Genomic DNA, 12,814 nt, shown 5'->3' on the forward strand with positions numbered 1-12,814 from the left:
ACTCTTTCCCACAATAAAGGCAGTGGTAAATTATAAACACAACCTTGAAACACAGTAGTATAGTTTTAATACAAACTCAAATGAGTTCAGGGGCTCTATTCATGATTTTCAGCACAAATATATCATTCCACCTCAATTTGATACCAAACTATAAATCCCACCTCAATTATATACTAAAATTGTAAAAATTAGACAGGCTTCCTGCAACACTGACAGAATGATAGCATGGTTATAACAACAAAAATATTATGGATACAAACATAATATCTTGCTCTAGAGCAGTGTTTCTCAACCACCGGTCCGTGGACTGGTGCTGGTCCGCAAGGTGTTGGGTACCAGTCCGTGAAGCATCACTAACAAAAATCACCTCCCCCCCAAAAAAAACCCCAATTTCGGGCCACCAGGAGCTCTCCAGAGATCATTTCCAGGCAGCCCTCACTGCTGGATAATGTTCATTTCGCTTCTTTGAAATAAACATTATCCAGCAGAGAGGGCTTACTGGAAATGAGCTCCAGAAAGCTGCCCAAAATTGTTTGGGGGGGGGGTTGCCTGTGGGTGGTGATGGGGGTGACCCCCTTACTAAAGGCTGGTCTGGGAAACTGTGCACGAATAATGTACCGGTCCATGACTCCAAAAACATTAAGAAACACTGCTCTAGAGTGCAATTGGAGCCATGAGTGAGTCAGTCATCCTCTTTGCCAATTAAGAGGATCAGTTTCCTAGCATGAAGAGTGTTCAGTAATTTGTGTGGTAAGGCAAGCAGAGATATAGCCATTTTAAGGATCTTGAAAGGGCCTGATAAGGCCTGGGAACCCAATGTCTGACAGTCCTGATTTAAATAAATCATCAGATTCAGTGTGTGTCTGGAGTATATCAGTCATATTTCCCTGTACATCTGTAACTGCTACTGTATTCCCCCCACCCCAATTTTCCACCAATTTTTAAAATGTTTTAAAAAGCATTTTTGACTTAGAGAGGAGAGCTGGTCTTGTGGTAGAAAGCATGACTTGTCCCCTTAGCTAAGCAAGGTCTGCCTTGGTTGCATTTGAATGGGAGTCTTGATGTGTGAGGACTGCAAGATATTCTGCTTGGGGGATGGAGCCACTCTGGGAAGAGTATCTAGGTTTCAAGTTCCCTCTCTGGCATCTCCAAGATAGGACTGAGAGAGATTCCTGTCTGCATTCCTGTGACATTCAGCAGTGATTAAAATTTTACTCTCTGCTTCCAATACAACAAATATTAATTCTGTGGGTTTTGTGACTGGCAGAACATCTGTGCTTCTTCATCAGATTTTATTCCCCACCCCCACCTCCACCTGTGGCAAAAAAACCCCACCTCATCAAAGAAATATTTTCCCCTGTAAATTCATGTTAATTGGTAAAGTCTGGAAAAGACAGCAAAACCACCCATAAAATTACATGAAGTTTCTTGATACAGATTTCTTAATCTAAGCATACAGGACTGGCTAATGCCAAGACAAAAGATAGTTTAATGTACATGGATGGTTCTGAAGCCATAATCCTGAAAATATTTAGGAAGTAAAGCTCAAATTTGTACTTGAAGAAATTACAGCCTGTCTTTTTCTGGCTCTTCAATAGATATTCTGTGTGACCATAATAAATAACTCCACTCCTGTATCAATTTTTGATCTGTAAAATTGTCTAACATTAATTATAATTATTGAGAGAATAATTGTCTCACAGGACTTTAAGCATGGTTTCCCACTCTCTAGCAAGGGTAATCTGTGCTTCATGTGGGAGGCAAGGACAGGCAAAGGTGGTGGGCAGCATGGCCCATGGGACCTTGAATGCAGGCCCATTAGCTCATTGTTTTCACGAACTAGGACTGTCCCCCACGCCACTATCATGAGCCAAAGGGCTGACTACTGAGGAAGAGGTATTCCCAGGGAGGATTGGAGTGGAATTTTGGGAGTCAGAGGTGCACCTAGGTAGTTTTGGAGCCTGGACCTAAAGGCCTTTGGAGGCCCCCCTGCTGCAAGTTAAGCATCATTTTTTAACACATAGGTTCTTGAGGGTACAAACCACACCACCCAGGACAGACTAAAGTTGATTTGGGGGGCCCCAGGAGGTGTGGAGGCCCTGGACTTTGGCCCAGAAGTCCGGAGTTAAGAGCACCTCTGCCTGGGGTTGTAAGAAAAGGTATTATGGTACCACAGTACAAGGGTTTAGTGGAGATGGGCCACTTACCATCCCATAAACTATCATTGGAGCCCCTAATGGAGCTTTAGGGACTTGGATACACAGGAAAATCCATCATAGGGACTAACTTCTAAGTTGGGGGCTACAAGAAATATGAGCCATCTACATGGTCTTCTGTCTTGGGTCTCTCTTCTTCACCAGTTTTACCCAGTTGTCAGGACGGGATGGATCCCCTCTCAGCAGCCAAGCTGTCAGGAGTATTGGAGTATTGGTCTTTACATAAAATTCATGTAAGCTATACATACAAGCTACATCTTGTTCTTCAGCCCAGCTCAGTGTTGTATGTTCGCTGTTTTTCCCCTCCTCCCACCTTCCCCTTCTCACTCTCACACAAAGCAGGCACAGATTCCTCAAAGGAAGTCAGCAGCATATGTAGCACATTATTAGCCAATATTTGTATGTTACATAACAATAGAATGCACTAATTTTACAGTAAAACTCTGGCAGCATTTTACCTGTCTTTGATGTATGTCCTCTTGCTATTTCTAAAGAACAGGGTTTCTTTGTAACCGTCGTATCCAGAAAATCACAGAGATCATTCTCATTTTCCACAGGAAATCCATCAGAGGAAGCAGATGGCACTGCTTCCAGTGTATAACTCCTCTTCTTTGGAAAGGACTCCTGAAATTTAGAAATAAAACTGAGTAATGAAGATGCTCTTGTTGAGGGAAAATAAAAAATATATAAATTCTGTTTTAAAATAAATCTTTTCCTTTAAAAAATCATGGTTAACATAAAAAGCTCATTTCTGTAGACATCAAAACAGATTCTTGAAACGAGTGTAAAATAATCTGAGTTAGTTTTCTGCCCACCATTATATTAGTAATATATCAATATAAATGGTGCTTTACAGAATGCCATAAGCAAATAGGCAGGTCCCTAGCCTAAGCAAATCAACATTCACTATAATGCAGGAGAGGAGAGGGAAGGGAAGGGAGAAGAAGTAAAACTATATTCAAATCTATAAAGTCATTTTCATTCTTTGCTGCATCCATGACAGAAAGTTATCATTTTCAGTATTACTGACAGTTTGTAAGAACCATTTCCCCAGCTTATATAAGCAGTACTTCCATACACAGATGCAGGGAAAAGGGATATAATATTGTCAAGAAATCTGTTAACTGTTGCTTTATGATTGAGTAATATACCTAAAATCAAATTCTGACTTTCATTAGAATCTAATTTTAGTCAATTAGAGATGATTCAGACTTCAATCTTTACAAACTAATTTGAAATGTCAGAGCTGTCCAAGGTCACATGCAGAATAGAGATATACACATGATTGCATATCAGTTACTTGGCAGTGAACAGTGAAAATTAGTTCTAGTTTGGATTAAGAAAAAAGAAATTCTGAAGTATGTTCTGAAGTCTAAAAAGAAAAGCGAGGAGAGCTGGTCTTGTGGTAGCAAGCATGACTTGTCCCCATAGCTAAGCAGGGTCTGCCCTGGTTGCATCTGAATGGGAGACTTGATGTGTGAGCACTGCAAGACATTCCCCTCAGGGGATGAAGCCGCTCTGGGAAGAGCATAAGGTTTCAAGTTCCCTCCCTGGCTTCTCCAAGATAGGGATGAGAGAGATTCCTGCCTGCAACCTTGGAGAAGCCGCTGCCAGTCTGTGAAGACAATACTGAGCTAGATAGACCAATGGTCTGACTCAGTATATGGCAGTTTCCAATGTTCCTATGTTCCTACCATTAGTGTGCTAGTAACAATGAAACTAATTAACAATAGAAAAACTATTTACCCCCATGACAAAGCACAACAAATGTTCTCAGACCTATCGCACTCTCCCACCTCCATCCCAGTTAAGATTCAGATTACAATTGTTCAATCCTTCAAAACGTTTTTTTAGTTTCTGAGCCTTTTCTCATGAGCAGTGAGAAAGGGCAAGAGGGATAGTAGGGAGGAAGCCTTAAAGAACTGACCTCCCCGCAGATGACCAAGGATCCCTCTTCGGCGGGTCGATCGTCTGCTCAGACTATTACCGGCTACTGCCAGTACCGTGGAGGGTTGGGGTGATGCACTGGAATGCATCACCCTGCCCCTAGAGCTCCCATAATGCACCATGTGAGTGCATGGTGCTTTATTTATTTATTTATTGTTAAATTTATATGCCGCCTTTCATTAAAACAACCCCAAGGAGGTTTACAGCAAAATTTAAAAACAAGATTGTAAAAAAGACACAATTAAAATATTAAGCTAAGAATATAAAACAAATCTGATTAAAAATTTAAAACACAAGAACATTATGGGGATCCCCCCTGCTCTCCTCCCGAAAGCTGGCTTGGAGCCCCGCAGTCTGCCAGCCCTGGTTCCAAGCAGCCAGAGCGGACAGACGATCACAAAAATTGTGTTAGGAGATTGCGTGATCTCCTAATCTCATTTTAAAGGGTGGCCCTGGAGGCAGGTTTCCCACCGACACACTGCCAGGATTGAGCTCAATCCTTGCGGTACGCACACGTAGGCAAAACTGGTCTGGGCTTCTTTAGCCCTGTTTTACCCTCATGTGTGAATAGCTTCACTGTCTTGCCTTAGCCTGCACCACAGAAAATGAAAAAGAGAACCACAGCAATTTTTATAAAACTACTATATGCTTTGAAGCTCTTTGAGATGAGGCCAGCACTGAAAACATTTCCTACTGGAAAACCACTTAAGTAGCTGGAGTTATGTGTTTCTTTTAGAGTGTTACCACCTTAAATCAAAATAAACCCTTCACCACCAAAACACACACACACACACACACACACACACACCACACACACACACACACTCACTCAAGTTAATGTGTACACAAACACACACTCACTTGTCACAACAACATTGGACCCCAGCTTCAGCAGGATATTTTAAAAGACTGTTTATGGTTGATGGAAACTGATCAGTCTTCTGCTGAGCCCTGCAGTTTCTAACACCTGGACCACTGAACATTAGGGATGTGCAAACAGGTTCATATTTGAACTAGTTCAGTTTGAAGATTCGAACTCAAACCAAACAGGGCAATGAACTGGCAATACTGGCCTGAGTTCGAAGCAATCACAGACCAGTTCTATTCAAACCAGTGCAAAGGTTCAAGCCTCCAAAACTGTTGCATGTCCAATTGCTTTGGGGTTTGGTGGGTCATAAGTACCCCTGGGTGCCTATCACTCATCCCTAGGTGCTCTGCATAGGCACTAATGGTCCAGTTCAACTCTTCATTATTCCCTAAGGGGAAAATGCAAAAAATGGGAAAATCTTTGGAAGATCATTAAATATTGCAGGAGTGTCCGATTGCTTTTGGGTTTGGTGGGTGGTAGGCACCCCTAGGTGCCTACCACTCACCCCAGTTTTGTGCCCTTATGTGCTGTGCATAGGGAATAATTGGCCAGTTTAAGTCCCCATTATACCCTATGAAGAGCCTTTTAGAACTGTTTCGAGTTGGATTTGAATTCAAACTGAACCAAGGGGGGTTCGAGCAAAACCAAACCCAAACCTACCCACTCTGGTTTGAATTGGATTTGAATTCAAACCAAACACACCAACCAGGTTTTGTGCACATCCCCATTGAACATTTTTCTACAGGTTTTTTGTAATTATGATATCTCTCCCCACGCTGTGAGGTCATTCACACAACTGAAGACTGGGTAGGGCAAGTGTCCTACCCAGGTTTGGGAACTGTGTGTGCTCCCAATTTTCAGTTGTGTGGGAACAACTAGGTATGAAGAGGGAGAACACCTTTTCCTCCTAACTTGGTCAAATGTGCAGTAGACACATTTGCTCCTAAGCGTTCTCTCCAACTTGCTCTAAAGACAGCCCCATGGTATTTGGATGAACTATGGGAGCTGAAGCTGCGAGGTAGACAACTAGAGCACAAGTAGAGGAAGACTTGGTGCGAGTCTGATCAGGTACAACACAGAGCACATTTGAAGATCTATGCTCTGGCAGTGTGGGCAGCAAAGAAGCAGTTCTTTTCTGCTCACATTGCTTCCGCAAATTCACATCCAGCTGAGCTATATAAGGTTGTGAGGGGGCTAGTATGTACCCCCTCCCCCTTGAATTTAAACTTGGAACCATTGGTTACTCGCTGTGATGTTTTTAACAACTTTTTTGCTGATAAAATCTCTCATATTTGGGCCGAGCTGGGTGGATGCTACAGTTATTGCAGAGTCTACTGTGAAGGTGTCTAGCAACTCCTCTTATGGGATTATTTTCAGTTTGTGACTCCTGAGGAAGTGGATAAACTGTTTTGGACTGTGCGCCCTACAGCCAGTTCTCTTGATCTCTGCCCGACTTGGCATATCTCATCTGATAATGATATTATCAGAGAGCGTCTGGTAAATATTATAAATCCTTCTCTGAGGGAGGGCAGAATGCCTCTTTGTCTTAAGGAGGCTATTATTAGACCACTTTTGAAGAAAGCTGCACTGAATCCCTCGTAGTTAGCTAAGTAAAGACATCTTTCTAACCTTCCATGGTTGGGCAAAGTGACTGAGCAGGTGGGAGCCTCCCAGCTCCAGGCAGCTTTGAATGATGCAGATTATCTAGACCCATTTCAAACTGGCTTTTGTGTGGGCTATGGGGTCGAGACTGCCTTGGTCGGCCTGACAGATGAACTCTAACTGGCTATCAACAAAGGGATTGTGGGTCTGCTGATCATTTTGGATCTCTCTGTGACTTTAAATGCCTTCAGGCATGGTATCTTTCTGGACTGCCTGAGGGAGATGGGATTGGGTGGCACTATTTTACAGTGCTGCCCTACATCTCTGCTCCTACATCTCTGGTAGATTCTAGATGGTATTGCTTGGAGACTTTTGCTCTGCAAAGTGAGAACTGAAGTATGGAGTTCCTCAAGGCGCCATACTGTCTCCAATGCTTTTTAACATCTACATGAAACTGTTGGAAGAGATCATCAGGAGGTTTGGTGCAGGCAGTTATCAGTATGCTGATGACACCCAGATCTACTTTTCCATGTCAACCTTGTCAGGAAATGGCATATCTTCCCTAAATGCCTGCTTGGAAGTGGTAATGGGCTGGATAAGGGATAACAAAGTTGAATCCAAATAAGATGGGGGGCTGGGACCTGGGAGATAGTTTAGATCTGCCTGTTCTGGATGGAGCTACATTCCCCTTGAAAGATCAGGTACATAGTTTGGGAGTGCTCCTGGACCCAAAGCTCTCCCTGGTTTCTCAGGTTGAGGAGTGGCCAGGAGCACTTTTTATCAGCTTTGGCTAATACGTCAGCTATGTACATCTCTAGAAGTGAATGACCTTAAAATAGTGGTACATATGCTGGTAACCTCCAGACTTGACTATGATAATGCACTCTATATGAGAATGCCTTTGCATGTAGTCCGAAAACTACAATTGATACAGATGCGGCAGGCAGATTGCTCTCTGGGATAACACGAAGAGACCATATAACACCAGTTTTGAAATAACTGCACTGGCTGCCAATATTTTCCAGGTGAAATACAAAGTGCTGGTTATCACCTGTAAAGCCCTTAATGGCTTAGAGAGCATCGCCTTTGTCATGAACCCTGCCGCCTATTACGATCTTCTGGAGCGGTCTGGTTACATTTGCCACCAGCTTGCCTGTTGGCAACTCAGGACCGGGCTTTCTCAGTGGCTACCCCAAGGCTTTGGAATATGTTCCCTGTTGAAATAAGAGCATCTCATTTTCTGTTTGTTTTCAGGAAGACCCTCAAAAGACTCTCCTGTTCTTGCAAGCTTTCAATTAGAATTGATTTTTATTATTTCTTGTTTACACAGTCAGACAGGTGTTATTGACTGGTTTGTTTTATACAGACATCGAGTCCTTCCCAAGGACCTGGGATGCCAGAATTTTATTGTCAGTTGTTATAGATATCGTCGCAGAATATAGGCTGTTCCCAGTAAAGCTGCTTTTTGTAATTGGCTGATGGTGATTTCTGTGGCCCCTATGGTGTTGAGGTGCTCTTCAAGGTCTTTTGGAACTGCACCCAGGGCGCCAATTACCACTGGGATTATTTGGGTCTTTTTCTGCCACAGCCTTTCAATTTCAATTTGTAGATCTTTGTATTTGGTGATTTTTTCTATTTCTTTGTCTTCTATTCTGCTCTCCCCTGGTATTGCTATGTCGATTATTTTGACTTGTTTTTCTTTCTTCTCGACTACAGTTATATCTGGTGTATTGTGTGGCAGTTGTTTGTCTGTTTGTAGTCGGAAGTCCCATAATATTTTTACATCTTCATTTTCTACCACTTTTTCAATTCTATGGTCCCACCAATTTTTGGCTACTTTTATTATTATTATTATTATTATTATTATTATTATTATTATTATTAGTAATTTGATTTCTATAATGCCCTTCCAAAAATGGCTCAGGGAGGTTTACAAAGAGAAATAAAATAAATAATTTTAAATAAATAAATAAATAAATAAATAAATAAATAAATAAATGAATAAATAAATAAATTTAGCAATTTTAATTTGTTTTATACTATTGTTTTTACAGTTTCATGTATTTTAATCTGATTTTTTTTAATATCTTAAATTTTGTGCACTGCCTAGAGATGTACATCTCTAGGCAAACAAACAAACAAACAAACAAATGCTGGCTATGAAAACTGGGTAGGACAGTACTGTGTTATACCATAAACTATAACACAGCTATGGGCATAGCAAATTTGGAGTGGGATTAGGGCCACCATATGGAAAAAATGACAAATATCCTGTATCTTTAATAGATGCACAGAAGAAGGAATGTCAGCAGATGCAGCTTTTCTTCCCCCTGTATGCCAAGCTGCAGCTGCTGAAATTCCTCCTCCTGTGCATCTTGTACAGGAGATCTGTCTTCTTTTCCATATGACAGCCCTACCTGGGATAAGTGAAGATCCCCCCCCCCGCCGCTGCCCATGTCTTTAATATGCAGCCTCACAAGTTAATTTTGCAAATGTTGATGACAAGAAAATACAAGGCAAGTGAAGCTGAGCTGAACAGGCAACCCTGCCCCCACAATTAATCCCACAGCTCCTCCCATATTTTGGAGCTTCGTGGCCAGGGGTCCACAGCATGATATGAGCCTGACCCCACTCCTCCCTGCTCCTCGTCTCATGACTGGTTACCCTTGCCTCTCTTACCCTAACTGACAGGCTCAGCAGCCAAGGGAATTTTTCTCTGTTGATCTCCTGAAACTGGCTTCCTATTAGCTTGAGATCCCTTTGCTTCTTATTTGTCTTTTAAATTTGTCTTTGCTTCTTATTTGTCTTTTTTAAGAGCCCCTGGTGGCGCAGTGGTAAAACTGCCACCCTGTAACCAGAAGGTTACAAGTTCGATCCTGACCAGGGGCTCAAGGTTGACTCAGCCTTCCATCCTTCCGAGGTCGGTAAAATGAGTACCCAGAATGTTGGGGGCAATATGCTAAATCATTGTAAACCGCTTAGATAGCTCCGGCTATAGAGCGGTATATAAATGTAAGTGCTATTGCTATTGCTATTGCTAAATCAAGTGTTGGCAAGGACAACTGAGCCCCCATTGGCTGGCGGGCGGTGGGAGGCCAAAAGGATGGATTTTCAAAATGTATATAAGGGGCTGCTTGGAGTCAGAGAGAGCTACTGCTTATGTGCTTCAGGAGAGGAACCAAGTTGGATCAGAGACAGAGAGAGACTGCAGCACCACTGAGAGAGGATGGTGGTCTGGGCTTGGCTGGCCGCTGGCCGCCCGGCCCCCACACTGTGAGTGGAGAGAAGCTTATCTTACTAGCTGGCTGATATGCCAGCTGCATCCGTTTCTTGAGGTGAGATGAATGGTAGTACATGTGCTGGTAACCTCTAGGCTGGATTACTGCAATGTGCTCTATGTGGGGCTGCCTTTGTATGTAGTCCGGAAACCACAGTTGGTCCAGAATGCAGCGGCCAGGTTGGTCTCTGGGTCATCTAGGAAACCGTATTACTCCTGTTGAAAGAACTACACTGGCTGCTCATAAATTTCTGGGCAAAATACAAAGTACTGGACATTACCTATAATATAAACAACTTAGGCCCTGGGTATTTAAGAGAACATCTTCTTCACCATGAGCCCCACCGCCTGTTAAGATCATCTGGAGAGGTTCGTCTGCGGTTGCCACCAACTCGTCTGGTGGCTACTCAGGAACGGGCCTTCTCCATTGCTGCCCCTGGACTTTGGAATGTGCTCCCTGTTGAAATAAGAGCTTCCCCATTTCTGGCAACTTTTTAAAAGGCACTGAAGCCACATTTATTCACCCAGGCTTCTAATTAGATTTATAGTTTTAAAATTTTAATACTGGGTTTTAAATGTTTTTTAATGTTTTAAATAATTTCGATTGTAAATCAACCCAGAGAAGTTTTGGGCAGTATAGAAATATTTTAAATAAAATAAACTAAAATATTTTTTTAAATCCTTTTAATTTGCAGTGCCTGTGCCAACTGCTTTATTATTTTTTCTATTTATTTATTCTTTAATTATACTACCAGCAGCACCAGTGACTTTAACTCAATGATGCTTGGAATTTTATTATTCTTGCTTCTAGCCAGTGACCCAGTGATGTACACATTCAATGGAGAAGAAGAGAAGAAAGAAGAATTCTCATGCTAAGAGATTATCTCCATTCTCCATGTCTGCCCTTGAGAGTAACTGATGCCTCACTCACTGCTCTGGTCTACTGAGCACTACAATCTGCATTGCAAGGTGTATACACTCCAGTGGCACACATAGGACAAAAATAAACCTCGACCTGAAGGATTTTGGCGCTCCCCCTACCGCAACAGCAAGGCCACCCTGCCGTGAGGACCCCTCAAGTGGTTTTTTTAAAAATACCTGCTGTTGCAGCTCCTGCCTCTGGCCCCAAATGTTCAGAGGGGGACCCTCCCTAGAGCCACGCTGCTGCCGGCGGTGGGATAGGTGTGGCTACAGGAAGGGTGGCAGGCAAGGAGTAATCCCCCCTTATGTTAAAAAAGCCACCTCATGGCGGTGGCAGTACTTGCAGCGAGGATGGGAGGTGAGGAGGTGAGAGTTCCCCTTTACCTAAAGATTTTCCTTGACCCAGGGAGGGTAGGACGGGGCACGGCGGTGGTGGCTGCTGCAGGGAGGGTGGAGAGTGAGGAGGCGAGAGCTCATCCTTTTAGTGGGATGGGGGCAGCAAGTTCCTTCCAGCTCCCCTCCCTCCTTCCAAGCACCTGCACGTCACTTGGAAGCAGGGAGGGGAGTGCAAGCCAAACTGAGTCTGGTTTGGCTCAAGATTTCGCCGAACCGGCTGAGTCAATTTGAGCCTGGTTCAAGGGAGCAGTAAAATTGTTGTGTGTTTTTTTAAATGGTGACTTACCACAGCCGAGGGCTTTGGTGGCCGGCGGGTGGGGCTGCAGCGGCCGCAGGCCTCCAGTGGCTCCCTCTCTCCCTGCCGACCTCCCCCAGGCCATTTCGGCCCTGTGTGTACATGGTGGTCAAAAGAAATGGCCACCGCATGCACAAACAGGGCTGAAACTGCCCCGAAATGTGACAAACCGGCCCAGGGGAGGGTAAGCCACCAGATACCCCCCATGGCCACTGCAGCACACACCTCCCCACAATGCCACTGAACCCCTCAGGAGCAGTAAATCACCATTTAAAAAAAAATGGCCACCTTGAACCGGGCCTGAACCAGCTCAAACTCAAGTTGAACCGGGCTAGCTCCAATGTGCACAAAACCAAATCAGAACGGATTCAACTCGAGTCTGGTTCAATTTGAGCCAAACTGGGTTTTCCAGTTTTGTGCACACCCCATGAAGGTATAAAGGTAAAGTGTGCCATTGAGTTGGTGGCCTGGCTACCACAGAGCCCTATTGTTGTCTTTGATAGAATACAGGAGAGGTTTACCATTGCCATCTCTCACACAGTATAAGATGATGCCTTTCAGCATCATCCTATATCGCTGCTGCCCGATATATGTGCTTCACATAGTCTGGGAAACATACCGGCAGGGATTCGAACAGGCAACCTCTGGCTTGCTAGTCAGCTCTGTTGCTATTCTATCATTTTAATGTGCATATTTAGAGAATTTATTACACATCTGCAGGTATGTTATTTAAAAATGTGTGAGAAACATTGTACAGCTTTCCATCAAGTCATCTGAATATTTTGATCAGTCTCTTATGCTTCTTAACCAATAAAAACTACTATTAGAAATGTAGCTATAAGCAAAATAAATGTGCTGTTTAATCCTTTCCTGTCCCATGCAGGACAGGAAACTCATGCATGTTGCACATGAGATGCAAGGAGAAGGGGGTTGCTGGGGAATTCTGGGAGGTGTGGGGCAGCTTCATATTATCACGAATGGCACAGCACATTGCATTGAGGCAGATACACTAACAGCATGTCCAGCTAATCCCAGAACAGGGATGTGCAGAACCGGTTCAGTCGCGATTCGCGAACTGGACTGTTGTGAACTGAGCCAGTTAGAGCAGTTTGACCACAGAGTGCTTCGAACTGGTTCAAGCTGGCTTGTTGAACTGACCGGCCCAACCAATTGGTTCAACCAAACCAGTTGACGGTTCTGAATTTGGTTCAAATTTGGACAAAACAGTTCATGCACACCCCTAGTCCAGCATAGGATGGGGAGGAGAGGCTGCAGTAAAAGCCTAGGGGGAT

The 12,814-nt window shown here is 43.5% G+C and overlaps 1 protein-coding gene across 9 annotated transcripts in view; it reads right to left on the reverse strand.

The window, feature by feature from the left end:
• The window catches only part of ANKS1B (ankyrin repeat and sterile alpha motif domain containing 1B), a 595,071-nt gene that overhangs the window by 444,827 nt on the left and 137,430 nt on the right, over nt 1-12,814 (reverse strand). For all 9 annotated transcript variants that reach the window (XR_008307633.1, XM_053251588.1, XM_053251587.1 and 6 more), the window contains one exon: nt 2,675-2,840. Coding sequence is in view for 8 of the 9 variants with exons in the window: in XM_053251588.1 (XP_053107563.1) it covers nt 2,675-2,840 (166 nt within the window). In the remaining variant the exon portion in view is untranslated. The remainder of the gene's footprint in view (nt 1-2,674; nt 2,841-12,814) is intronic.

This window comes from Hemicordylus capensis, chromosome 5, assembly GCF_027244095.1.
Source record: "Hemicordylus capensis ecotype Gifberg chromosome 5, rHemCap1.1.pri, whole genome shotgun sequence".
NCBI classification, from domain to species: domain Eukaryota; kingdom Metazoa; phylum Chordata; class Lepidosauria; order Squamata; family Cordylidae; genus Hemicordylus; species Hemicordylus capensis.